We start from the raw sequence: 27,984 nt of genomic DNA on the forward strand, positions 1-27,984 counted from the left end.
GAGTGCATTCATACTAGAAAAATTACTATGCATCACGAAAATAAAAGATGCCCTGATCTAGTGAAGATTACAATATTTTGGGGTTGCAGTCCATCGCATACACAGCGGGTAGATGTATATACATATACACATCTCTCAATTAAATTCAAAGCACTCCATTCAAACACTGCTACAGATGAAAGATAAACTCTAATATACACACACACACAACTATATTGCATACATTATATATTCAAATTACCTTTCTATCCTCTCTAGTAAGGATAGAGCAATCTCCTGGAGTATATTCCCATATCTTTTTTGGAGGCTGATGGAAAGCAGAGGAGGAAATGAAGAAATGAAGATAAAGAAAGACGTCACAGAGAATATGGAAACTCAACTGGTGCAGGAAAGAGTATATTTGGGGGGAAATCGGGTCAACCTCGGAAATAAAAAGTGAAAAGAGAGAAAACAAACCTGCTCTAGAACCGTAGATACAACTACGCAGCCTTCTTCTGATTTGCTTGAGAACTACTACAGGTCTCTATGGTACTCATAGGAACAGTAGTTTAACAAATACAACTTGGTAATCATTTCAAGAAGGTATTTTCCCCAAAAGAAAAGCAAGCAGGGACAATATTTTCCAGAATATAAGACACGCCTTCAGAGGCTGAAAATCCAGGTGCATCTTATACTCTGAATGTAGCTTTTTTCAAAGCTTTGTTTTCCCAGCCCTAAGTAGGTGCTAAGGATCTTCCCAGCTCTTACCTTGCAGGCTCTTTCATTGTTACTCTCTGTCAAGAATGTTTTCCAAACCATGTCTTTGTAGCTTTTTAAATTGCTCTACTTGCTCCAAATATTCCTTTCCAGCCTTAACCAGGTGCTAACAATGTTCCCAGCTCTTACCGGCTTGCAAGCTCTTTCATTATTACTCTTTGCAAAGAATGTTTTCCAAGCCCTAACTCTTTGTAGTTTTTTTTCATTGCCTCTACTTGCTCCAAATGTTTCTTGCCAGCCCTAACCAGGTGCTAACAATGTTCCCAGCTCTTACCGGCTTGCAAGCTCTTTCATTATTACTCTTTGCAAAGAGTGTTTCCCAAGCCCTAACTCTTTGTAGTTTTTTTTCATTGCCTCTACTTGCTCCAAATGTTTCTTTCCAGCTTTAACCAGGTGCTAACAATGTTCCCAGCCCTTACCAGCTTGCAAGCTCTTTCATTATTACTCTTTGCAAAGAATGTTTTTCAAGCCCTAAGTCTTTGCAGGAGTTTTTTCATTCCTCTACTTGCTCCAAATGTTTCTTTCCAGGTGCTAATGATGTTCCCAGCTCTTACCGTCTTGCAAGCTCTTTCATTGTTACTCTCTCAGAATAAAGTTTTTTTAAAGCCCTAATCAGGGGATAAAATAATGTGGTGAAACTGACTAGACTAAGGATGCTAGGCCAGATGAATATCTTTTAAACAGATTCTTGTCCCTATTTTCCTCCCCAAAAACTAAGGTTCACCTTATACTCTGGTGCGTCTTATACTCCGAAAAATACAGTATGTCTATACAATGTATAGTTGTACAATGTACAGTATAATTCCATTCTTACTTATTCTTCACCAATAGTTTGCTTACTATCTTATACAATTTATCCTCTATGATTCAAAGACTCTCATTCAGAGATGGGTGGGGTGCCATGACTTTATTAAAAGATCCAATAGACATTAAGGTTAAAAGTTTCTGACGTGTAATAGTTGGAAGGCTTAAAGAGAGAAATATAATTACACAGAAACAGGATACGTTATATGTAAACCCCAGACCACCAGGGAGGACAGGATATCGTCGTGCCCTGAGTTGTGTTTGTTCTAGTGTGATCCTCAGGCAGAAGGAATTCATCTATATCAATTCTTGAATATGAAGATGATTTATCAAATATCAAAAATTATTTTCCCAACTTCTTTGAAAAATATCTTGCAAATTGGGTCAAAGAAACAAATCTTGCAAATATGTGGCTTATTCATTCAACAATTGCTCAAAAATCTCCAGTCGGAAGTATCCAGGCCAGTTGGTAAATACAGTTGGGAGTTCCCAGGGTTCTCTTCAGAAGACAAAGACAATATATATGCCATCCTTCAGGCATTTGGCACTTTGACAAGTTCTCCAGAGTTTGAAAAGGTCAAATCAACAGGCTCCTTGATGGGGATTTTTTTTTGGGGATGCAATTCATTCAGACGTAAAAGATTTAAACTCATTAAAATAACAGAATTTCCATCAGTCTCAATCTGGAGTTCTGCGCCTTCAACCTGCCCTCAGATTCTCCTTGGTGGAATATATAGTATTGAGAATTTTTACAAATTGTTTGCTTATGAAATATAATGTTATGTTTCTACCTATTCTTCTAGGAGGTTTTAGAATAGCATAGCATAGAATAGAATAATAGAGTAGGAAGGGACCTTGGAGGTCTTCTAGTCCAACCCCCTGCTTAGGCAGGAAACCCTACACTACTTCAGACAGAGGGTTATCCAACATCTTCTTAAAAACCTCCAGTGTTGGGGCATTCACAACTTCTGGAGGCAACTTATTCCACTGATTAATTGTTCTAACTGTCAGGAAATTTCTCCTTGGTTCTAAATTGCTTCTCTCCTTGGTTAGTTTCTACCCATTGCTTCTTGTTCTGCCCTAGGTTAAGAAAGGGCCTTATACAGGGGACTATTTCATCTTACAATTTGGCTTTACAGATGTTCTTACGTAGACTAATTCAGTTACATTCAGATAAAATATCCAAATATTATTACTTTGTTCCTTGAACAACAGGATCCTGGAGAGCTTTCTGCACAGCAATGCAAAATTTTACACATAGTGAAGAAAGCTACTCTGTTTATACCAGGGGTCTCCAAACTCGGAAACTTTAAGACTTGTGGACTTTAATTCCTGGAATTCCCGAGCCAACGCTTGCTAGTAAATATCTTACTAAATAAGATATACTAAATATCTTACTGCTACAAAGACATTTCAGGCTTCAACTCAACTCCAGACTTTGGACTCCCCTCTCCTTTGTGTTTTACTAACTGTACTTTGTACCAAGTAAACTCCTGCAAAGTTTACTTGGATTTTTATTTTTTGGGGGATGATTCTCAACCTTACTCTTTTCTGGCCTTTACTGGCCTTAAGCCTACTTCCGGGCATCATATTTTAAAAAATAAATTTGGAGACACACAGCCAGAGATTAAAAAAAAGGTGATCAGAGAATTACAACATTCAATTGGGCAAGATGAACGATAAGAACTGGGTCACCACCATGAGACAAAACTCTGGATATGACAGCATTCTTCAAATACCTAAAATGATGCCACACAGAAAAACTCTGGAAGTTGAATAGCAAAAAAATGCAGTCCATCAAGTTACCTGAACTTTTATTTGCTGGGTTTGTTGAAGTAATGGCTGGATATTTTTGTTTGTTTGTTTGTTTTGTCCAGTACGTATTGGTGGTATACAAAGATATAACAATGTTTCTATACATGATACTAGTAAGAGAGAAACATTAGGACAGGGGACGGAAGGCACACTGGTGCACTTATGCACGGCCCTTACTGACCTCTTAGGAATCGGGAGAGGTCAAGAGTGGACAGTCTAAGGGTAAAGTTTTGGGGGTTAGGTGGCGATACTACAGAGTCAGGTAGTGAGTTCCAGGCATCAACTACTACTCGGTTATTAAGTCGTATTTCCTGCAGTCAGGTTTAGAGTGGTTTACTTTAAGTTTGTATCTGTTGTGTACTCGAGTGTTGCTGTGGTTGAAGCTGAAGTAGTTGTTGACAGGAAGGACGTTGTAGCAGATGATTTTATGCGCTATGCTTAGGTCGTGTTTAAGGTGATGTAGTTCTGTGCTTTCTAAACCTAGGATTGTAAGTGTAGGTATTCTGTTGTGAGTGGAGGACATTGGATGTCTATTAAGAAGGGTTAAAAGCAAACTCTTGCCTTGCTTGAAAATCTTATCCATGCATTGCCCAATACCACTTCCACAAATAAAAATAAACACCAAGTAAAGGAACCAAATGCCTCCATTTGGTGAAAGAATCAAAGCGAACTAACTAACTAAGACTCCCCTATAAGATTTATACAGAACATTGTAAGCGTTTTCATGTGTCGTTCTTTTGACCGAAAAATGCCACTTTATAAAACTAAGTAAGATATGAGATAAAGGAAGAATTAACTCCAGATTGCACTGGGTAACTCTGGGACAATCGCTGTCTTAGCCCAGATGTGTGTCCTCTGCCTTCCGCTTCAGTAAAGAAAGGCATTAAGTCAACTGGTAAATTTCACCCAATATATTTTTTTCAACTATTGAACTGCTTATTTGACCCATATGACAATCATTAAGGGTCGTACCACATGATTCTTGACAAATGTATATTTTATTTTATGTACGCTGAGAGCATATGCACCAAGACAAATTCCTTGTGTGTCCAATCACACTTGGCCAATATTATATTCTATTCTATTTTATTTTATTCTATCCTAACTGCCTTTTGGAAGAAGTCTTTGCACTGGTACATTTTCCTTTGAAATACAGATCCCATGTAAAGTCCACGCAGTTCTCCCATATAAGGCCTCCTGTAACCAGCAATTTCATTCAGTACAAGATAAAAATGAGAACTTGTTAGCAAAAACAAAACTCGAAAAGCGTTAAAAATTGGAAAAACGAGGTAACTGAATTCGCTCCTCGTGGCTGTAGAATCAAATTACAGTTTGAAATGTAAATCTAGAAGACCCACAGAAAACATCCATAGCATCGTATAGCTAGAAATGTTTTGCTATTCCTTCAGTTTCATTTTTCAAAGTCTGGCCTGCATGGTTTTCCCAAAAGATAAATAACATACACTATAGCAAAGGTCCCCAAACTTGGCAACTTTAAGACTGTTGGACTTCAACTCCCAGAATTTGCTGGCTGGGGAATTCTGGGAGTTGAAGTCCAGATATCTTCAAGTTGCCAAGGTTGGGAAACCCTGCACTACAGCTTCTGAAATAATAACTCTATTTACACTACAATCAAGTTGGCTACACCAGGATGAGTTCATTTTTGTTCCATTGTGCACACAGTGAAGACGGAAAAGGCAGTGACCCATAACAAAATCTTATTTATTAATGCTTGGGACTATCAACTTACCGGTTTCCCAAACTCCAATTCCGAAAAGAATTTATACCAAGGCTCATTCTTTAAATCTACCTCTTCTGGGCTTATATCCCGAGGCTAAAGAGTTGGTAATATAAGAATGGAAGAAAGAGAAGGACAACATTATGCAAAGAATGCATAGGAAGATTGTTAAAGGTGCCACATTCTGTAATTTGTTTTCCAATAGCTTCCTAATTATCAAACTGGAAGGTTACACCCATAATTTGAGTAAAACTTTGCAATCTTACTTGTACTTCGCTGGGAATAGGTTTAGTTACACTCATTTCTAAGAAGACAAAAAAACGGGAGTGCGTTGCTGTTGTTAAACAACGGCATTTCCTGACAAAAAATAACCTCTCCACATATTATTTATTTTTCTAAAACAGGAAAAGCAATAAAGAAATACGAGATATCAGAATAAAAGAGTTGGAAGGGACCTTGGAGGTCTTCTAGTCCAACCCCCTGCTTAGCCAAGGAACCCTACACTACTTCATTCAACGTCTTCTTAAAAACTTTCAGTGTTGGATCATTCACAACTTCAGGTGGCAAGCGGTTCCACTGATCAATTGTTCTGACTGTCAGGAAATTTCTCCTTAGTTCTAAGTTGCTTCTCTCCTTGTTTAGTTTCCGCCCATTGCTTCTTGTTCTACCCTCAGGTGCTTTGGAGAATAGGTGGACTCCTTCTTCTTTGTGATAAGCCTTTAGATATGAGCCGGGGTGGCGCAGGGGTTAGAGTGCAACACTGCTGGCTATTTCAGCTAACTGCTAGCTGTAGTTCATCAGTTCAAATCTCACCACTGGCTCAAGGTGGACTCAGCCTTCCATCCTTCCCAGGTGGGTCAAATGAGGACCCAGATTGTTGGGGGAAAGAGGATGGTTCTGTAAACCGCTTAGAGAGGGCTGGAAAAGCACTATGAAGCGATAGATAAGTCTAAATGCTTTCTTTCTTTCTTTCTTTCTTTCTTTCTTTCTTTCCTTCCTTCCTTCCTTCCTTCCAAGGTGGGTCAAATGAGGACCCAGATTGTTGGGGGAAAGAGGATGATTCTGTAAACCGCTTAGAGAGGGCTGGAAAAGCACTATGAAGTGGTAGATGTCTAAATTCTTTCTTTCTTTCCTTCCTTCCTTCTTCAGAGAGGGGTGGCATACATATCTAATAAATTGAATTGAATTCAATTGAATTTTCTTTCTTTCTTTCTTTCTTTCTTTCTCTCTCTCCTTCCTTCCTTCCTTCCTTCCTTTCCTTCCTTCCAAGGTGGGTAAAATGAGGAGCCAGATTGTGGAGGGAAAGGGACCAATTCTGTAAATCGCTTAGAGACAGATGTAAAAGCCCTATGAAGCGGTAGATAAGTCTAAGTGCTATTGCTATATTAGAACACTGCTATCATATCACCCCTCGTCCTTCTCTTCATTAAACTACATAAATAAATCAGTCCCTGCATATGTACATTTCAAGTTAAATAATCACTTCCTCCAGAATTCTAATGGTACAACTTCACTGGCTAAGCAAAAATAAAAGTACATTGGGGAATGACTGGACGATTATGAATTGTCAAGAGTAATAAGAGGGGAGGAATCAACATGACATGTGCTTCTACTAACACAACACATGAACAAAGGCCTTGGTCTCTTCAGCCTTGAAAGACGGCATTGAAGGGGGGACTTGATTGAAGAGTATAAAATCAGGCATGGGATAGAAAAGGTGGATAGAGAAAAATTATTTTCTCTTTCACACAATACTAGGACGAGGGGGCCCTCCCCAAAGCTCAAATCAAGGGAAATATTTCTTCCCCCAGAGGGTCCTTGGTTGATGGAATTCCCTTCCAGAAGAGGTCGTGACAGCTGTCAGCCTGGAGAGCTTCAAGGCAGGATTAGACAGATTCATGGATGCCAAGTGTATCATAGGTGGTTATTGAAACGGATGTCCATGTGCCGCCTCTATGTTGGTTGAGGCAGGCAGGATTCCCTTGGGTCCCATTTGTTGGGGGTCAAGGGAAAGGGAGGGTCTTGCCTTCTCCTATTGCTCAAGATCCCCGTGGACAGTTGGGGGGCCACTGTGGGACACAGAATGCTGGACTCCATGGGCTTTGGCCCCATTCAGCAGGGCTCTTTTTATGTCCTTAAAGTCTAAAGTCCGATCTCTAATCTCCAAAGCACTTTACTTGAAAATAGTCAAGATTTTTCCTTCCTCTGCTGCTAGATAATATCAATCTCTGAACATGATTCATATTTTTTACTCCACTCCCACCGCAACCAATCACCTTATTTGTGTAGAGTATGGCATCTTTAACAGCACATGGAGTAAGTGAGACATCCTGTCTCAAAGATAGCACATGAAAAGGTAAAGAACTGGATATTAATTGGATTTTTAGATATGTACATTGTATATTGTTTGATATGTTGCGAGTGGCCCCGAGTCCTCAGAGAGGGGTGGCATACAAATCCAATTAATAATAATAATAATAATAATAATAATAATAATAATAATAATAATAAAACCAGGGGTAGGGAACTATGACCTCTTATGACTTTTATGACGATGCTGGCCCAGGAACTCTGGGAGTTGAAGTTCACAAGCCATAGTTCCCCACCTCTGCTCTGTCAAAGGAATTCTGGGACTCGGAGTCCAAGTTGGGCAATCTTGCTCCACATTAAAGAGGGTAAATTTAGACAGCAGGTGTGTTAATGGTGAAGTTGTTAAGGGAAACACATAATTTCCTAAAGAAAGAGAGTGAAAAGTTTCTACTCTAAGAAATTGCCAACATTTCATGCATGATTATGGGTGAAGGAGTCAAATAACAATTAGGAACAGTATATCTAAGAACTGGATATACCAGGAACAACAGGACAGTTAAGAAGGAGTTGTATTTGGCTACTGTATTCCATGTTAAGGAAAAAATACAAAATTAATGACATGCGGTTCTTAGAATCACTGTAGAAGAAATAAAGAATAAATGAAACAGTTCTTAAGACTCAGCCTTGATATATAAGATACAAAGCAACCAGCCCAGAATATGTAGGGTGGCACTAATACAATCTCAGGTTTGCAAATGTCTTTTTTGTTTCCAAGTCATAATCACATTAATTTTAATATTAAGTACAATTCCAAGATGTTCTTTAGAAGTACTACTACCAAGCTAGCTACACCCAATTCTACTCTTGGGTATTTTCTTACCTTTTTTCCTTTAGAAAAATGCTTCCCATTTGTTTGTTAGATTTAATTCTGTTCCATTTAAATTCAAAAGATCATTTTTGAGGGTAGTTTGTGTCTCCTAGCAGCCCTCTCCAAATTTGTTCTGCCTGGAAATTTGTTAAGTCTTCTTTCCATGTTGTTTTCCAGGTAAAATGCATGTTGAAAATAGTCACCCAAGATTTAAAGGCTTGGGTTTCCACGTGTGAATGTGGATGTAAAAACTGAATAGTTGATTTATTTGTGGATTGGGCTATTGCAGCAAAAAAAATGGGCACAAAAGAGAAAAAGTCTTCCTTTGTTTAATTTCTACACCGCCCTTCTCAAGCGACTCAGGGCGGCTAACAAGAAGGATAAATACAAAATACAAGCATGTAGAAATCTAATAGAAACATAGAAGTCTGACGGCAGAAAAAGACCTCCTGGTCCATCTAGTCTGCCCTTATACTATTTCCTGTATTTTATCTTACAATGGATATATGTTTATCCCAGGCATGTTTCAATTCAGTGACTGTGGATTTACCAACCACGTCTGCTGGAAGTTTGTTCCAAGCATCTACTACTCTTTCAGTAAAATAACATTTTCTCATGTTGCTTTTGATCTTTCCCCCCAACTAACTTCAGATTGTGTCCCCTTGTTCTTGTGTTCCCTTTCCTATTAAAAACACTTCCTTCCTGGACCTTATTTAAATGTTTCGATCCTGTCCCCCCTTTTCCTTCTGTCCTCCAGACTATACAGATTGAGTCCATGAAGTCTTTCCTGATACGTTTTATGCTTAAGACCTTCCACCATTCTTGTAGCCCGTCTTTGGACCCCTTCAATTTTGTCAATCTCTTTTTGTAGGTGAGGTCTCCAGAACTGAACACAGTTAATATTAAAGTTCTAAAAATTCCTAAAAACCCGGATATCCTAAAAAAACCCACAGTCACCCACATTCATCCAATTGGATTAGCCATTCATCGGTCGGAGTCGTTCTTAACCAGGCCTGCCGTTAAAGACCGGTCTTCAGGGCCTTGCAAAAGGCCAGGAGGGTACGAATCTCCAGAGGTTCCAAAGAGCCGGAGCCACCACAGAGAAGGCTCTTCCACTAGGCCCAGCCAGACGACATTGCTTGGCTGAGGGCACCTGGAGAAGGCCGACCAGTTGCTCAGATACATGAGGCTGAAGATGGTCCTGTAGGTAACCTGCTCCTGAGCCATGTAGGGATTTGTAGGTCATAACCAGGATTGGGCAGCCACTTACCATGCTGCCCGGATGGCCCTCGGTGGTCAGTGCGGGCACACGCGCTCCTGAGACAAAAAATGGCGAATATACCCAAAATCGCATGAGTGCAAGTGAGATTTCGGCCATTTTTCACTGGTATTTCGCTGGCATGCGCAGAAGCAAAAAAACGCCAATTTTCACCGGGAATCTGTCCATCGTGCCGTTCCCGGGCCGAAATCTATCGGTCGTGCCGTTCCCGGCCCATTTCCACTGGCCTGATTGCGTCGCCCCCCTGTGGTGAGAGGAGCCCATGACTGGTCCTAACCAACACTTTGAATTGCATCCGTAGACCAATAGGCAACCAATGCATCTCGCGGAGTGACATTTACCAATAATTTCCCTGCAGCACAAGGACCACTAGCCTTTCCCCCCAATAGGAGAGGGGCTGGTGGAAGGGGGGTTCCTGCCCCTCCCCTCCTCTTCCTTCCTGGTCCTGCGATGTAGTAGTGACTCAATAAGGGATGGAGAGCAGCAGGGTTATCTTACTACTCATTCAAAACGCAGTAGAAGGCAACTAAGTCCTGTGAAGACCTAACAAGCCTTGTCCCTCAATTCAGGGTCTTCACAGAGGAACTTAGCTTCTCGGGTTGCTTCCTAATTCCTCAAGTTAGGCCTCTCTAACTCTAAAGCCCAGCGACTGGTTCGGTCCCACAGAGTTGGTCTTCTCTGGGTCCCGTCGACTAAACAATGTCGTCTGGCGGGACCCAGGGGAAGAGCCTTCTCTGTGGCGGCTCCGACCCTCTGGAACCAGCTCCCCCCTGAGATTAGGATCACCCCCACCCTCCTTGCCTTTCGCAAACACCTTAAAACCCACCTCTGCCGTCAGGCATGGGGGAACTGAAACATCTCCCCCTTGCCCATGTTGTTTTGGTGTTAGATTGATTGTGTGCTTGTTTTTTAATATTCTGGGGTTGTTTTTTATGAATTTTTTAGCTTAACATTGTAATTGGATTGGTGGGTATTGGATTTGTTATTATGTATTGTTTTTATTTTGTTGTGAGCCGCCCCGAGTTTGCAGAGAGGGGCGGCATATAAATCCAATAAATCTAATCTAATCTAAAACCACGACCTCCTGGTCAGTATCTCTGCAGGCTTTCAGGAGACACAGGAACCAAACCCACAGGGGCGTAATGGAAATTATGCACGTAAAATTAAAACCAAATGACCATTACCAATGTCTCATTGTCCAGGACTGAAGACATCCCTGGGTGATATTCGTAAATGCTTTTGGGTTCAGCCCAGTGCTTCCCGGAGTCTATTTTTTTGTCTGGAGGTTCCCAATCATTCCTTTAAAGGAGAAAGAAAAAAAAAGAAAAATAAAGTACAAGTAAAGTAACAATAAAAAAAAAGGTCGCAGCCATCCAAATTTTCTTTAGAAGCTGAAAAGAAAAAGAGAAAAAGCTTCATCCAATTTAATCCATTTGTGGAATGAATCGTTTCTCGAATTCTCCAAATCATCAATCTGTTTATTCCAAATTTATTAGTCGTTAGACCAAAGCTAATCAAAACACTCAGTAAATACACAACCAAAGGTTGTAAGATAAAATGATAAATAATAGATAAAATCCATGCTGGCTCTGTTAAAAAGTGCTATTGCTAACATACTGTAAGCCGTCCTGAGTCTAAGGAGAAGGGCGGCATAAAAATCGAATGAATGAATGAATGAATGAATGAATAAATGAATAAATAAATAATAAAATCCAGTCTATCAATTTACACATGGTCAATACTGCTAAAATTACAATCCATAAGTGGTGAGATCTATAGTCAGTTTAATACTATTAGGGAAAGGAATAAACAAGGTTGCCACATTTGTCGTATAAATTAGCTAAGGTGGATTATTCTGTTTATTACAAATGCTACAAAACCACAAACCAAAAGTATTACCAACGTCTTTAATTTATCATTTCCCCCAAGTCTCATTTCCATTCTCTGACAAAATCTGTTTCATTCATATACATCATCATCATCATCATTATTATTTATTAGATTTGTATGCCGCCCCTTCCTTCTGCTGAGGAACGCTGTAAGTCTTAGTTAGTAGATCTATTATTTGTACTATAGGTTTGTTCGTCTTTTTCATTATAAAAAGCAAACGAGACCCGTTCAGCAGAAGGCGGTCCCGGAGATATTCTGGTCCGGTGCCATGAAGGGCTTTATAGGTGATGACCAACACTTTGAATTGTGACCGGAAACTGATCGGCAACCAATGCAGACTGCGGAGTGTTGGAGTGACATGGGCATATTTGGAAAAGCCCATGATTGCTCTCACAGCTGCATTCTGCACGATCTGAAGTTTCCGAACACTCTTCAAAGGTAGCCCCATGTAGAAAGCATTACAGTAGTTGAGACATACATTCTTTCCTTGGCAAGAGAAACCTTGGGTCAAGAGAAAGATGGCCCTTTTTGCACGATGGGACATTCAAAGGTTGTTCTTGACTATATCAATACTTGGTTAGGGATGAGGTGGGATGACCATACTCAAGAACTGTAAGGAATCTCTGTGCCATAGCAAGCAGAACACAAGATGAACCCCAAATCCTTCAACTGTCCTCATCTGTGATTACCTCTCTTTAAGAGACGAAGAACGAGCGGGCAGTGGCAAGGTAGCTGACCTCTTCATTATCTTGTCTGTGTTGATGGTGTCATTCTCACTCCTGGAACGGGGCACTGAGGTTTGTGCCGATACTGCAGAGGGGCAAAATCAGATACATTTGTAGGAGAACAAAGGCACCGATATCCCAAAACACGAAGGTTTGTTGTATTCTGGATATACAGGTGAAACTTGGAAAATTAGAATATCGTGTAAATGTTCATTTATTTCAGTAATGTAACCTAAAAGATGAAATGGTGGAAACTTCGCAATGGACCTCAAGCATCTTCTCCATTCTTATTCATTCATTCATTCATTCATTCATTCATTCATTCATTCATTCATTCATTCATTTATTTGATTTGTATGCCGCCCCTTTCCGTGGACTCGGGGCGGCTCACAACACAATAAAACGGTTCATGACAAATCTAATAATTTACTATTTAAAATATTAAAAACCCCATTATTAAACAAACATACATACAAGCATACCATACATAAATTGAATTGTATAGGCCCAGGGGAGATATCTCAGTTCCCCTATGCCTGACAACAAAGGTGGGTTTTGAGGAGTTTACGAAAGGCAAGGAGGGTAGGGGCAGTTCTAATCTCTGGGGGGGAGCTGGTTCCAGAGAGTCGGGGCCGCCACAGAGAAGGCTCTTCCCCTGGGGCCCGCCAACCGACATTGTTTAGTTGACGGGACCCGGAGAAGGCCCACTCTGTGGGACCTAATCGGTTGCTGGGATTCGTGCGGCAGAAGGCGGTCTCGGAGATATTCTGGTCCGATGCCATGAAGGGCTTTAAAGGTCATAACCAACACTTTCTTCCTCCATACTCTTGGTCCTCGGTTTTTATTATTATTATTATTTACTAGATTTGTATGCCGCCCCTCTCCGTAGACTCGGGGCGGCTCACAACAATAATGAAACAATATACAATAAATCTAATATTTAAAAGTAACTAAAACCCCTTATTAAAAGCAAGACATACACACAAACATACCATGCATAAACTGTATAGTTTAGGTTTAGTTATAGGTTTCCAAATGAGATGCAAAAGTTCCCACAGTCTGTGCTGATTTAGGGAGCTATGTCATCTGCTGGTATTCGCCCACTGTGCTTCATTAAGTCCAGGGTCAACGCGGCCATCTACCGGGAGATTTTGGAGCGCCAGATGCTTCCATCCACATATGAGCTTTGTGGGAATGGTGACTTCAATTATCCATCGGGACTTGGCATCTGCCCACACTGCCCAAAGCACCAAACCTATCTGGACCGGGACTCATTGCTCACAGTCACTCATGCCCTCATCACCTCGAGGCTCGACTACTGTAATGCTCTCTACATGGGGCTACCTTTGAAGAGTGTTTGGAAACTTCAGATCATGCAGAATGTAGCTGCGAGAGCAATCATGGGCTTCCCCAGGTATGCCCATGTCACACCAACACTCCACAGTCTGCATTGGTTGCCGATCAATTTCCGGTCACAATTCAAAGTGTTGGTTATGACCTTTAAAGCCCTTCATGGCATCGGACCAGAATATCTCCAGGACCGCCTTCTGCCGCACGAATCCCAGCGACCGGTTAGGTCCCACAGAGTTGGCCTTCTCCGGGTCCCGTCGACTAAACAATGTCATTTGGCGGGACCCAGGGGAAGAGCCTTCTCTGTGGCAGCCCCGACCCTCTGGGACCAGCTCCCCCCAGATATCAGAGTTGCCCCCACCCTCCTTGCCTTTCACAAGCTCCTTAAAACCCACCTCTGTCGTCAGGCATGGGGGAATTGAGAAAAAAAAATTCTCCCTTCCCCCTGGGCTTATAGAATTTATACATGGTATGCTTGTTGGTATGATTGGTCTCTTAAATTGGGTTTTTTTAGATTACTTTTTAATATTGGATTTCTTACATTGTTTTCTTCATTGCTGTTAGCCGCCCCGAGTCTTCGGAGAGGGGCGGCATACAAATCTAAATAAACTAAACTAAACTAAACCTGGTTCAATGACCGTGGGATTCCTGTGCTTGATTGGCCAGCAAACTCTCCTGACCTGGACCCCACAGAGAATCTATGGGGCATTGCCAAGAGAAAGAGGAGAGACATGAGGCCAAACAACGCAGAAGAGCTAAAGACCACTATTGAAGCATCCTGGTCTTCCCTAAGGCCTCCGCAGGGCCACAGGCTGATAGCGTCCATGCCACGCCGCCTTGAGGCAGTAACTGCTGCAAAAGGGGCCCAAACCAAGTTCTGACTACATATGCCTGCTTAGACTTTGCAGAGGTCCGATATTGTTCTTTGTACAATCCTTGTTTTATTGACCGCATGTAATATTCTAATTTTCTGAGATGGGGGGTTTGGGGTTTTCATGAGCTGTACCCCATCATCACCACAATTATGACCAATCACGGCTTGAACTCTCTTGCCTTGCATGTTATGAGTCTCATATAGAGTAATCCCTCGCCACTTCACGGTTCATCTTTTGCGGATTCGCTACTTCACGGGTTTTCAAAGGGGCCTTAAATCCATTGAAAATACATAACCTTCTTCTTCTACAGCAGTGTTTCCCAACCATGGCAACTTGAAGATATTTGGACTTCAACTCCCAGAATTCCCCAGCCAGAAAATGCTGGCTGGGGAATTCTGGGAGTTGAAGTCCAGATATCTTCAAGTTGCCACGGTTGGGAAACATTGTTCTACAGTACTACTGTGCCTCTATTAAAGAAACTGGTAGGACATCCCATGTAGTTCCAGCTGAGAAACATTATAGAATGACTGTTTAATGCAAAGGGAGGGTTTTAAAAGTCCAAATACTCGTTAAATACATTAAAAATTATCTTTCCTCTACTTCATTGTTTTGGAACGCATCCACCGCGAAAAACGAGGGGTCACTGTATTAAGTTTCACCTTTTAAGTTGCATTACTGAAATAAATGAACGTTGGCACAATATTCTCATTTTTGGAGTTTTACCTGTATAATGTGTTTTTCCACTGGAGTAAGATTTGGCACTTTGTGTAACTTTCTCTTTCGTACAACTTCTAGCACTTGCTTAAAACATTTCATTAAAATAGAGTTTATTAAATTATATACATATTTAAAAGACACACATAAACAGATCATTGTGTTCATTTCCATGCTCCAAGACTTACCTTCTTTGCCGAAGGAGTCCTGTGGGAAATACGAATCGGAATCTTCATCTGGGGGGGCAAAAAAGACATAATTTGCCATCTGTTTAGATGTTCCATTATATATTTGTGACTTTGGCTTCGTCTCCTGCCACTTTATGAATCCAAATGCAAATCCTGACATCATTTCTGGTAGTTTGATTAATGACAAAGACACGGCACTCGTTATGCGAAAGCAGCCATCAGGACATTGCAAGGAACATATGGGTGGGTGATTCATACTTTCCAGAATTAAATATATTTAGTATTCACCTATTCTTGCCCGCATGTCACATCATTTAGTAGGACGAAGCTTGGTCCTAATAAATATACAGTGGTACCTCTACCTAAGAACGCCTCTACTTACGCACTTTTCTAGATAAGAACCAGGTGTTCAAGATTTTTTTGCCTCTTCTCAAGAACCATTTTCCACTTAAGAACCCAAGCCTCCGTAATTGTAACCGGAAAAGGCAGGGAGAAGCCTCCGTGCGGCCTCTCTAGGAATCTCCTGGGAGGAAATAGGGCTGGAAAAGGCAGGGAGAAGCCTCCGTAGGGCCTCTCTAGGAATCTCCTGGGAGGAAATAGGGCTGGAAAAGGCAGGGAGAAGCCCGCGGGGCCTCTCAAAGAATCTCCTGGGAGGAAATAGGGCTGGAAAAGGCAGGGAGAAGCCTCCGCGGGGCCTCTCTAGGAATCTCCCGGGAGGAAATAGGGCTGGAAAAGGCAGGGAGAAGCCTCCGTGGGGCCTCTCTAGGAATCTCCTGGGAGGAAATAGGGCTGGAAAAGGCAGGGAGAAGCCTCCGTGGGGCCTCTCTAGGAATCTCCTGGGAGGAAATAGGGCTGGAAAAGGCAGGGAGAAGCCTCCGTGGGGCCTCTCTAGGAATCTCCTGGGAGGAAATAGGGCTGGAAAAGGCAGGGAGAAGCCTCCGCGGGGCCTCTCAAAGAATCTCCTGGGAGGAAATAGGGCTGGAAAAGGCAGGGAGAAGCCTCCGCGGGGTCTCTCTAGGAATCTCCTGGGAGGAAACAGGGCCGGAAAAGGTGGGGAGAAGCCTCCGTGGGGCCTCTCTAGGAATCTCTTGGGAGGAAACGGGGCCTCCACCCTCCCTGTGGTTTCCCCAATCGCATGGATTATGTGCTTTTACATTGATTCCTATGGGGAAAATTGCTTCTTCTTACAAACTTTTCTATTTAAGAACCTGGTCACGGAAGGAATTAAATTCGTAAGTAGAGGGACCACTGTACCTTGAAACTCTGGGAATCTGTAGAGGGGAGGGCAGGAGCTGGGCTTTCTCTCTCCAGAAGCAGAGGAGATCTATGAAGGCTTCGATGGGGCAACTGCATGAGATCTGGTTTATATGTAACGTTAAGCCAAGATAGTTTATTCATAAACTGTGGAGATGTGCTTTTTAAATAAGGCCAAATCAAATCGGATGAATTCAACTATTGCATCAACCTGCAACACAGCATGTGGACCAGGCCCCTTTTTATCAGTATTACAATCCAATCCTATGTACATGTCTTCAAAACTCAGCCCTCCTGCATTTAATGATATATATTGATTTATACACAGGTTTGCAGCTGTATTCATTCAAATCGGATTCTAAACTATTTTTACAGAAATCATATCCATATCTATCACCTCAACCTTCCCAGAAGAACAGTATTCTTCCTTAATAATATACTGCTCAAAAAAAATAAAGGGAACATTAAACAACACAATAGAACTCCAAGTAAATCCAACTTCTGTGAAATCAAACTGTCCACTTAGGAAGCAACACTGATTGACCGTCAATTTCACCTGCTGTTGTGCACATTCAACTTTGTACAGGAGAAAGTATTCAATGAGAATATTTTATTCATTTAGATCTGTTGTGGTTGGCTCTGGCCCAACTCCTGCCCCAAGGACTGTGGATGTAGGGGAGACATCCACATGCTGCAGGCTTGTTTTGCCCCCAGTGGAATCTGCTGATGAAGGCTCCTCTGACCAAGAAGACATGAGTGACAGGGAGGAGGAGAGTGGGGCAGACAGCTCAGAAGGAGATCAATTATCTCGCTCCTCCTTGGATTCAGAACAAGAGTTAATGATACAGCCACACATGCGGAGAGCGATGCATAGGCAGCAACAACTGAGAGATTATTATCAAAGACAATGAGGCCACCTGTGGTTGGGTGGGGCTGTGGTCATTAGTGAGGCTGCTATAAAGAGCAGCCTGTGGGTTTGGCCATTGTGGAGGATTATCTGATTGTTGTGTTTCGTGACTGCTTTACTGACTTTGACCTTTTGTGTGCTGATTTTTCCCCGCTTTGAAACTAAACCAGAGCAAAGTGTGTTTCACTTTGTGAAAGAAGAAGGACTGTGAATTGCCTCACAGTTGCAAGCTAAGTATCTCAGAACTGATAAGGGACTTGTACAAATTACCAGTTTGTTTGGAGACCAGTGCTCTTTGCTATACCAAAAGAGGGCTTGTCTTAAGTGAATTTTCATTATAAAGAACATTGTTTTGAAGTTTCAAACGTGTGTGTGTCTGAAATTTGTACCTTTGAATTTTTGGGAGGAGTCTACCAGAGAGCCCGACAGAACAAGATCTAGGAGTCTTCCCTTTATTTTTTTGAGCGGTGTAATAAAAAGGGTGCTGGAAATACCAGGGAATGGACAATGGAAGTCAGTGTTCCAACCCCAACTTTTAAAAAACTGAACACCAAATATGCAATGCCAGCTCCATAGGTCGTTGCTTATTCGAATTAATATGTCCCATGATCTCATGCCCTGGAATTACGACTCTCCTCCTGCCTTCTAAATATTTTCATTTCAATAACTAAGCTTCCAGACCTGTGTATCAAAAACAAATCCCTAGGGAAAGATCCTTCATAATCCCTCAGGGAAAACCTCCAAACAATTGCAATCCAAGGCAATTTAGCAAATACGGTTTACAATTAGCAAAAGCAACACTGCCTCACATCTGAAAACGTATGCCGGTACTTTTTTGCACAAATCAGAAAAGAATAAATCTATGGACCCCCAGCCTGCATCTCAGCATGAATTTTACAAACCACCCAGAGTCACATAGGTGAGGCAAACAATGTAGAAACTTGATAAATAAATCACATTTGCAAAGATTTGATCAGTAAATCATTTTACACAAACATTCCCACACGTCTGGAAGTTAAAGTGCATTATTGAGTCATTTGCTGCTGTAAAAACCACCAATCTCTCTGCTTACAATTGACTGATAGCTAAAGATCAGCCCCCAGACCCCTGTGATCTGATAGAGTCGTGCCATATAATATTCCTGTCTTTCCACAGGCAAAGGGAAGTGAGAAACAGAAGCTTCTTAAAGCAATGATAGCAGCAGACTCGGGAATGAAGAACAACTCCACCTAGCAAGGGCCAAGCGATGGCGGAATAGAATGGAATGGGATTCTTGATCGGCCAAGCGTGACTGGACACACTTGGATGTGAATGGATGTCATCTGAAATGAAGATAAAATGAGAAGCAGACAAGGATTATAATAATAACAATAACAACAGGGTTGGAAGGGACCTTGGAGGTCTTCTAGTCCAACCCCCTGCTTAGGCAGGAAACCCTACACTACTTCAGACAGATGGTTATCCAACATCTTCTTAAAAACTTCCAGTGTTGGGGCATTCACAACTTCTGGAGGCCAGCTGTTCCACGGATTAATTGTTCTAATTGTCAGGAAATTCCTTCTTAGTTCTAAGTTTTTTCTCTCCTTATTTAGTTTCCATCCATTGCTTCTTGTTCTACCCTCAGATGTTTTGGAGAATAGCTTGACTCCTTCTTTGGGTCAACCCCTGAGATATTGGAAGGCTGCTATCCTGTCTCCCCTGATTCTTCTTTTCATTAAACTAGCCATGTCCAGTTCCTGCAACCGTTCTTTGTATGTTTTAGCCTCCAGTCTCCTAATCATCTTTGTTGCTCTTCTCTGCACTTTTTCTAGAGTCTCAACATCCTTTTTGCATCGTGGTGACCAAAACTGAATGCAGGATTCCTAGTGTGGCCTTCCCAAGGCCTTAGAAAGTGGCATTAACCCTTCACGTGACCTTGATTCTCTCCCTCTGTTGATGCAGCCAAGAACTGTGTTGGCTTTTTTGGCAGCTGCTGCACACGGCTGGCTCCTGTTTAAATGGTCGTCCACTAGGACTCCAAGATCCTTCTCTCTTGTGTTGAGCAAGGTCCCACCTATACTGTACCTGTGCATTTTGTTTTTCTTGCCTAAATGTAGAAGTGAAGCAAGGTCTCATCCTCATGGGGCCTGTAAAGAGGAGAGCTACTTCTCCAATACTTCTAGGATTAGTCATACAGCCACAACCGGTTAAGTAACAAGACAGTGTTTTTAATTAGGCGGCACTTTATCTGAGTAGATTATTATACAAATCTGCCATGATGCCATTGGTGCCTAGGTGCTTAGAAAACAATGCAGCGTATCTTGTCCGGTTAATTTTATGTCATTTCTGGATTAGATAATGGCTTACATACAGGGTGGAAATATGACAGTGTGTGCGTGACCTTCCGATTAGCAAGTTATTCAAGTTTGATTGGGTGAGATTTTGATGCAGTTAATCCATAACTGGACTGAAACGTCGCCCAGAATGCTCATCAATGGCTTTTCACCAAGTCGGGAGAGGTATAATGTGAGGTGCCCTGCAATGTTGCTTGGCGGGGCCTAGGGGAAGCCGCCACAGAGAAGGCTCTTCCCCTGGGTCCCACCAGATGACATTGTTTTGTTGATGGGACCCGGAGAAGGCCCACTCTGTGGGACCTAATTGGTTGCTGGGATTCGTGCGGCAGAAGGCGGTCCCAGAGATATTCTGGTCCGATGCCACGTAGGGCTTTATAAGTCATAACCAACACTTTGAATTGCGGTCAGTGCAGGCCGCGAAGTGTTGATGAGACATGGGCATATCTAGGAAAGCCCATGATTGCTCTCGCGGCCGCATTCTGCACGATCTGAAGTTTCCAAACACTTTTCAGAGGTAGCCCCATGTAGAGAGCATTGCAGTAGTCGAGCCTCGAGGTGATGAGGGCATGACCAACTGTGAGCAATGACTCCCTGTCCAGATAGGGCCGCAACTGGTGCACCAGGCGAACCTGGGCATACGCCCCCCTCACCACAGCTGAAAGATGGTTCTCCATTGTTAGCTGTGGATCGAGGAGGACGGCCAAGTTGCGGACCCTCTCCGAGGGGGTCAATAACTCCCCCGCCAGGGTGATGGACGAACAGATGGGATTGCCTTAGGAGGCAAGACCCACAGCCACTCCGTCTTGTCAGGGTTGAGTTTGAGCCTGTTGACACCCATCCAGACCCCAACAGCCTCCAGGCACTGGCACATCACTTCCACTGCTTCGTTGTGACACCTGTGGCAGCTGTGCCATAGGTTCGCCATCACTGCTCTAATATATGATGTGTATTTGTATTTGTATTTATTAGATTTGTATGCCGCCCCTCTCCGAAGACTCGGGGCGGCTAACAACAATATAAAAAGACAATGTAAACAAACCTAATACTAAAACAATCTAAAAAAACCCCCCAATTTAAAGAACCACTCATACATACAAGCATACCATGTATAAATTCTATAAGCCTAGGGGGAAGGGAAAGTCTCAATTCCCCCATGCCTGACGACAGAGGTGGGTTTTAAGGAGCTTGCGAAAGGCAAGGAGGCTGGGGGCAACTCTGATATCTGGGGGGAGCTGGTTCCAGAGGGCCAGGGCCACCACAGAGAAGGCTCTTCTCCTGGGTCCCGCCAAACGACATTGCTTAGTCGACAGGACCCGGAGAAGGCCAATTCCATGACCATTATTTGCTCTCTATCCAGAGGAATGCTACGAGCAACAACGTTCCATTTCAAAAGCGGATGCAATTCTATGTTATTTCATAGACAGTCGATCGCTGGAGATATGAATACTGTACACAATTTTCCATAGGGAACACTATTGTGGAGATGTAGGTGACACACAAAAAATGCTGCATCTTGCGACCATCAATGTCGCACTGGCCTTGGAAAAGGAATCCTTGACAAATATGCATTCAAGGTTTTCCATTCCATTTAATATGGATGTGTGTCTTTGTGGACTGGTCAGCTGTGATTTCGGAGGCCTGGAGCTGACCACACACACACCAAAGATAATCCAAGCTCCACAGTATTAATCAGGGGGGCTATTAAAAAACTGAAAAAGCGAAGCAAAGCTAATAAAAAAAGGATCTACCACTGAGCATGTGAGAGCGACAAGCGACGGCAATTAAAACACAGCAAATGAAACTTTGGTGGCTGCAAAAACTCCGGCTGGGAAAATGAACAGAGCAGAAGCTTGTACGACAAGCGGAAGCCAATGGATCTTTAACCAATTACCTTCAGACCTAGGGCTAGGAGTGGACACAGGAAACTGGTAAGTAGGAGAGTAAGGATTTTGTTCTGCAGCAGAGAAAAGCAGTGGGGTTGGAGAGCAGCCGTGCTTACGTGGAGGAACTTCATCGCTTCTCAATGTCCTCTACCCCGTTTATGTTCCCCTCCCCCACTTTGCTACTCATAGGATCCACTGCTCCCAAGGGAGAGTAGCAGATCTCCATCGATACAGAACGAGGAGAGATTCAGGGTTTTTTTAATGAGTCACGCTGTAGCATGACAGATTAAACTAAGATTAGCCAAACAAAACAAAACAAAACACAAGAGATATTCTTGCTCCGGTACCTTTGCTTTTGGGTTGAAAAGCAGGAAGCTCGGGGAATGTGTAGGTAGGGCAATAAGGGTTTTCTTCGGGAGGGTCTGTGCCGGAGGAGCACATTGACAGAGAGAGAAGAACAGAAAGGAAAGATACACGGTAAATGGAGGGGAATATATTAGAGGAAGCTCCTTCACCACTCCAAACTTGACTGCAAAAAACACGACTTTAGGAATCGAGTTATCAAAGTGTGGAACTCACTACCTGACTTTGTAGTGTCATCCCCTGACCCCCAAAACTTTCCCCTTAGACTATCCACAGTTGACCTCTCCAGATTCCTAAGAGGTCAGTAAGGGGCGAGTACAAGTGCCCTAGAGTGCCTTCCGTCTTCTGTCCTATTGTCTCTCCTATATTTCTTTATATATCCTTCTTCTGTTCCTCTATCTTTTCTTCTATTCTTTCATTGATATACAGTGACACCTCGTCTTACGAACTTAATTCGTTCCCTGATGAGGTTTGTAAGTCGAAAAGTTTGTAAGACGAAGCAATTTTCCCCATAGGAATCAATGTAAAAGCAAATAATGCGTGCAACCCCATCACAAAAGTCACTCCTTTTGCCTTGTGCCACCTCCAGACTTCCGTTGCCAGCCAAAGCGCGGGGATTCCCCCGAGCCTCCCCTCGCTGAGATTCAAAGTAGTGCCGGCAAAAATGAAGGGAATGATGGGCGGCAGCTCAGGTTCATAAGGTGAAAATAGTTCAGAAGAAGAGGCAAAAAAATCTTAAACACCGGGTTCGTATCACAAAACATTTGTATGAAGAGGGGTTTGTAAGATGAGGTATCACTGTATTTTTTTCCTATATCTTTTCTTCTATTATTTCATTGATATAACTTACTATAAGTATACCCTCTGTAACCTTCATTATGTTTTGGACAAAATAAATAAGTAAAATAAAAATAAATAAATAAAATAAATAATAAGTCACACGCTGAATAAACTGCCGTCCCTCCAAAATGCATAATTTAGCCTTAGGCTGCCTCTCCAGGTCAGTCATGGGCAGTATATCAACACAGAGGGCTTTTCACACAATCCAGGATGGTTTGTCACAAATTAAATAGTAGGTGCAGAAGTCTTGAGTTTTGGTTTTCGATTCTGATTCAATTGAGGGAAAGAGGATTTGTTTTAAAAATGCTCTCCAAGCGACTAGAGAATTTTCCTTGGTGGAGGGAGGTAGTTTAGCATACATTTAAAACAGCAAATTGGCCAAGGGAATGTGTGAATTCACCATGATACAAGGCACTTCTGAAGGAAGAAACGGGGGTTAGGACCCTGGTCAGAATCTCGCTTCTCCTTGCTATAAGTTACGAGCCTGGGTGGGAATCTTCCATCGGCAGCTTTGGAGACTTCTGTCCAAGGGTTAATAAGAGGTCTTCAAACCTGGCAACTTTAAGACTGGTGGACTTCAACTCCCAGAATTCTCCAGCCAGAATTCTGGGAGTTGAAGTCCACCAGTCTTAAAGTTGCAAAGTTTGGGGACCCCTGACCAAGGGACAAATTTTAAAGCCACGTCCTGGGTTCATTTTAGCTGCCTCCCCCCTCCCTAAACCAAGATATTCCATCCCCAAGGGAAACCGGTAAGTAGATACAGGAGATAAGAATGTTTTGAATTGGATGTACCTTTTGTCAATCTGTGGATCTGCTTGAACATTATCTTGTACCAGTCCTTGGGTCGCTCCGAATTCTAAGTGGAAAAGAAAGATAACACAGCATTTGAAAAGATCTAAACACCCGTTCAAGTTTATTTATTTATTTTATTTATTAGATTTGTATGCCACCCCTTTCCGTAGACTCGGGGCGGCTCACAACATAATAAAATAATTCATGACAAATCTAATAATTTACAATTTAAAATTTAAAGTAGTTAAGAAAACCCCATTTTTAAGCAGACATACCTACAAACATACCATACATAAATTATATAGGCCCGGGGGAGATATCTCAATTCCCCCATGCCTGACGACAAAGGTGGGTTTTGAGGAGTTTACGAAAGGCAAGGAGGGTAGGGGCAGTTCTAATCTCTGGGGGGAGCTGGTTCCAGAGAGTCGGGGCCGCCACAGAGAAGGCTCCTCCCCTGGGGCCCGCCAACTGACATTGCTTAGTTGATGGGACCCGGAGAAGGCCCACTCTATGGGATCTAACCGGTCGCTGGGATTCGTGCAGCAGAAGGCGGTCCCTGAGATATTCTGGTCCGATGCCATGAAGGGCTTTATAGGTCATGACCAACACTTTGAATTGTTACCGGAAACTGATCGGCAACCAATGCAGACTGCGGAGTGTTGGTGTGACATGGGCATATTTGGGAAAGCCCATGATTGCTCTCCAATCACACTTGGCCAATAAAGAATTCTATTCTATCTATTACCTTATGCTAATAATTTATGCTCATCGTAGGCTCCCTGGCAAACCTGTGGGTGCAAAAGTCCTATTTTTCCAACTGTGGGGTAAATTGTCTTTCCTGATATGTTTTAGGCTTAAGACCTTCCACCATTCTTGTAGCCTGTCTTTGGACCTGTTCAATTTTGTCAATATTTTTTGTAGGTCTTGTTATTTCTCAAGTCGTTTGTTCACTACTTATAATAATGCTACTTCATTTGATTTGTCTAAATCAAAATCTTTAGCATTCGTGGCCTCTCACACTGGTTGTCTTCTTTTTAGCTGATTTATCAAAGTGGCATATTCAAGGTCAGACCATCCCACTCAGTTAATACTGTGATAGTAGAAAGACAAATGTAAAAACAGTCAATAAACACATGTTATACGAACCTTCCCACTGGTGCTACAGGCCGACTGGCTATCACAGGGTCAAAAACTAGTCTATATTAAAGTACAGTGTTCCCTCGATTTTTGCGGGTTCGAACTTCGCAAATAGCCTATACCACGGTTTTTCAAAAAATATTAATTAAAAAATACTTTGCGGTTTTTTTCCTATACTACGGTTTTTCCCACCCAATGATGTCATATGTCATCACCAAACTAATAATTTTTGCAAATAAATAACAAAAAAATAATAATTGTTAATAAATAATTATGTTTATAAATATCAGGATCACTAAGTGTCTTATTCAATGGTGAGTACCAGTAATAATGGTGAGTAAATGGTTGTTAAGGGAATGGGAGAGGGTAATTTAGGGGTTTAAAGTGTTAAGGGAAGGCTTGTGATATTGTCCATAGCCAAAAATGGTGTATTTACTTCCGCATCTCTACTTCGTGGAAATTTGACTTTCGCGGGCGGTCTCAGAACGCATCCCCCGCGGAAATGGAGGGAACACTGTACTGTGAATTGGTGTGGCTGTTGTAAGAACTAATTAGTTGTAATTGTAGACCTTCAAGTTGTTATCTCTTAATTCACATTTTGGGTTTCTAGACCTGGGCAATAATCTGTGTGGAATCTTTCAGATCCTAGAATCTTCAGAGGATGCAACTTAGCATGGCAGGGATCTTACTAACTTGGGATGATCACCAAGCAAATGAAAGCAAAGTTGATCATTCCTACAGTGGGGGAAACTGTGAATTCACGAATGACCAGTCAAAGAGCGTCCAAATTCTATTTGAATAAATTGCATATGTTGATCTACATTAAACACTGTTTGGCTCTTGTGACAGCACCAGGCTTAGGCACCAAAATAACTGTCAGCTGCTCATCTTCACTTTCTTTGAAGTTCGGAAGCAACTGCCATAACCAGGGGGGGGGGAGGGGGACTCTGGGAAGGGAAGCTGGAGGTGTGAAAGAATGCAATGGGAAATTGGGAAGTAGGGATACTAACAGGAACCAGAGGTGCTAAAACAGGGGCCGGAAAAGGCGGGGAGAAGCCTCCGCGGGGCCTCTCTAGGAATCTTCTGGGAGAAAACAGGCGGAAAAGGCGGGGAGAAGCCTCCGTGGGGCCTCTCTAGGAATTTCCTGGGAGGAAACAGAGCCGGAAAAGGCAGGGAGAAGCCTCTGTGGGGCCTCTCTAGGAATCTCCTGGGAGAAAACGGGGCTGGAAAGGGCAAGGAGAAGCCTCTGTGGGGCCTCTCTAGGAATCTCCTAGGAGGAGACAGGGCCGGAAAAGGCAGGGAGAAGCCTCCATGGGGCCTCTCTAGGAATCTCCTGGGAGGAAACAGGGCCAGAAAAGGTGGGGAGAAGCCTCCGCGGGGCCTCTCAAAGAATCTCCTGGGAGGAAACGGGGCCGGAAAAGGCGGGGAGAAGCCTCCATATGGGGCCTCTCTAGGAATCTCCTGGGAGGAAATGGGGCCTCCCCCTCCCTGTGGTTTCCCCAATCGCACGCATTATTTGATTTTACGTTGATTCCTATGGGGAAAATTGCTTCTTCTTACAACTTTTCTACTTAAGAACCTGGTCACGGAACGAATGAAGTCCGTAAGTAGAGGCGCCACTGTATCCAGCGCTTTCCCCCCATAAACGGAGTCTATGCCAGGTTTTGCATAGCAGCTGCCAGCCAGAAACTGTTCCTAAATTCTGACCCAATTGCCGTGTTTCATCCTGCTGGAACATTTCTGGAGAAGAATCTGCCACGGTAGCAGCTGCACAAGGAATGCTCCTCGGCTTTGCCCTTTGCTTGTTTACTATGCATTTACTACGCACTGCAGGGCCACCTCTAGGTGGCACTAGCAAAGAAAAGTCTACATAAAATTGATGTCTAGATATAATTTATATGCTGAAAATTGACTGTAACCAAAAACAAAACAAAGCCCCCAGACTGCCAGGAACGAATTGATGTGACATTTCCTTACTCTTAGTGGAATGCCTATGGAATCCAGGGAATCATCAGCCATTGGCTGAGAATTATGAACAATCCTCTTCTGTTCCTCTACCGCATCTTCCTTGCTTGGGTTTAACTTTTGCCGAAGAGATACATCAACGGCTTTATCAGCGACTGGTGGATCAGGCACCGGATCTGTAAACAAAAGCAGCAATTACTTGGGCTTCCACCATTGCTATAAAATACACCGCTCACAAAAATAAATAAATAAAAGGAACACTTGAACAGCACAATAGAACTCCAAGTCAATCCAACTTCTGTGAAATCAAACTGTCCAACACTGATTGACAGTCAATTTCACATTCAACTTTGTACAGAATTCAATGAGAATATTTCATTCATTCAGATCTCGGATGTGTTATTTGAGTGTTCTCTTTATTTTTTTTGAGCAGTATATTTTAACACCAGAACCTTGGAGAAATACAAGTTATCGATTTGGAAGGAGTTTATGTTTTCAACTGGACTGAAGAAAGGAGGAATTGTAGAAAAGAAACCGTGCCACATTTATTTTAAACATTTAGCAAGAGAATCATGCTTAACTACACTAACGTAACTGTTATTACAACGCAGCAGCCTTGAAAAGCCCCCTCTACCAGATTCCACCGGAAAGAATTTCCGGAAGGGGGAAGGATTATAAGATGACTCATCCAAAATATATCAAGTTTCAATAAACAGTGATAAGGCAGTCGTAGCATGCGCTGGAGGGGGGAAAGAAGCAACGTACTCATGCTTGTGAACATGCACGGTGAGCTCAGGAACAGTATTCTACATGGAAATTAAACTTATGCAGTCACGTTTCATGCAAAATAATCGGCATTTATTCCAGAGTATCATGAGCAAATCCATAGCCTGCTTTTATGTATTCCCCTCAATAGCAGCTATCAACACGGTGTCCAGGGGGAGAGAAGCATTTTCAAATTCCCTGATATTTCCCTGACATTTCCCTGTAACTTGCAATCGAGTGAAGGCGCGGTTGTAGATGACGTCATACCAAACGGCTGAGCCATGGAGACATATCGGTAGATGAGGAAGCAAGTTGTGGCCACAGTGATGCTCATTTTTGCTTGACTCTGCCAGGCAACACGATCCGTTTTGGTCTTTTTACATGATTTTTCCCTGACTTTTAAACATTTTAATACAGTTTTTTCTCTCTGATT

The 27,984-nt window shown here is 42.5% G+C and overlaps 1 protein-coding gene across 24 annotated transcripts in view; it reads right to left on the reverse strand.

The window, feature by feature from the left end:
• Positions 1–27,984, reverse strand: part of SORBS1 (sorbin and SH3 domain containing 1) — a 124,196-nt gene that overhangs the window by 31,045 nt on the left and 65,167 nt on the right. For 13 of the 24 annotated variants that reach the window (XM_070751959.1, XM_070751960.1, XM_070751962.1 and 10 more), the window contains 6 exons: positions 26,799–26,962; positions 23,685–23,748; positions 15,313–15,360; positions 12,150–12,270; positions 10,755–10,869; positions 5,126–5,209 (listed from right to left, as the gene is read on the reverse strand). In XM_070751959.1, the coding sequence (XP_070608060.1) occupies positions 5,126–5,209; positions 10,755–10,869; positions 12,150–12,270; positions 15,313–15,360; positions 23,685–23,748; positions 26,799–26,962 (596 nt within the window). Of the gene's footprint in view, positions 1–5,125; positions 5,210–10,754; positions 10,870–12,149; positions 12,271–15,312; positions 15,361–22,036; positions 22,112–23,684; positions 23,749–26,798; positions 26,963–27,984 lie in introns of all 24 variants that reach the window. The other 11 variants (XM_070751958.1, XM_070751952.1, XM_070751953.1 and 8 more) reach the window with 3 other exon arrangements.

This window comes from Erythrolamprus reginae, chromosome 5, assembly GCF_031021105.1.
Source record: "Erythrolamprus reginae isolate rEryReg1 chromosome 5, rEryReg1.hap1, whole genome shotgun sequence".
Taxonomy (NCBI): Eukaryota; Metazoa; Chordata; class Lepidosauria; order Squamata; family Dipsadidae; genus Erythrolamprus; species Erythrolamprus reginae.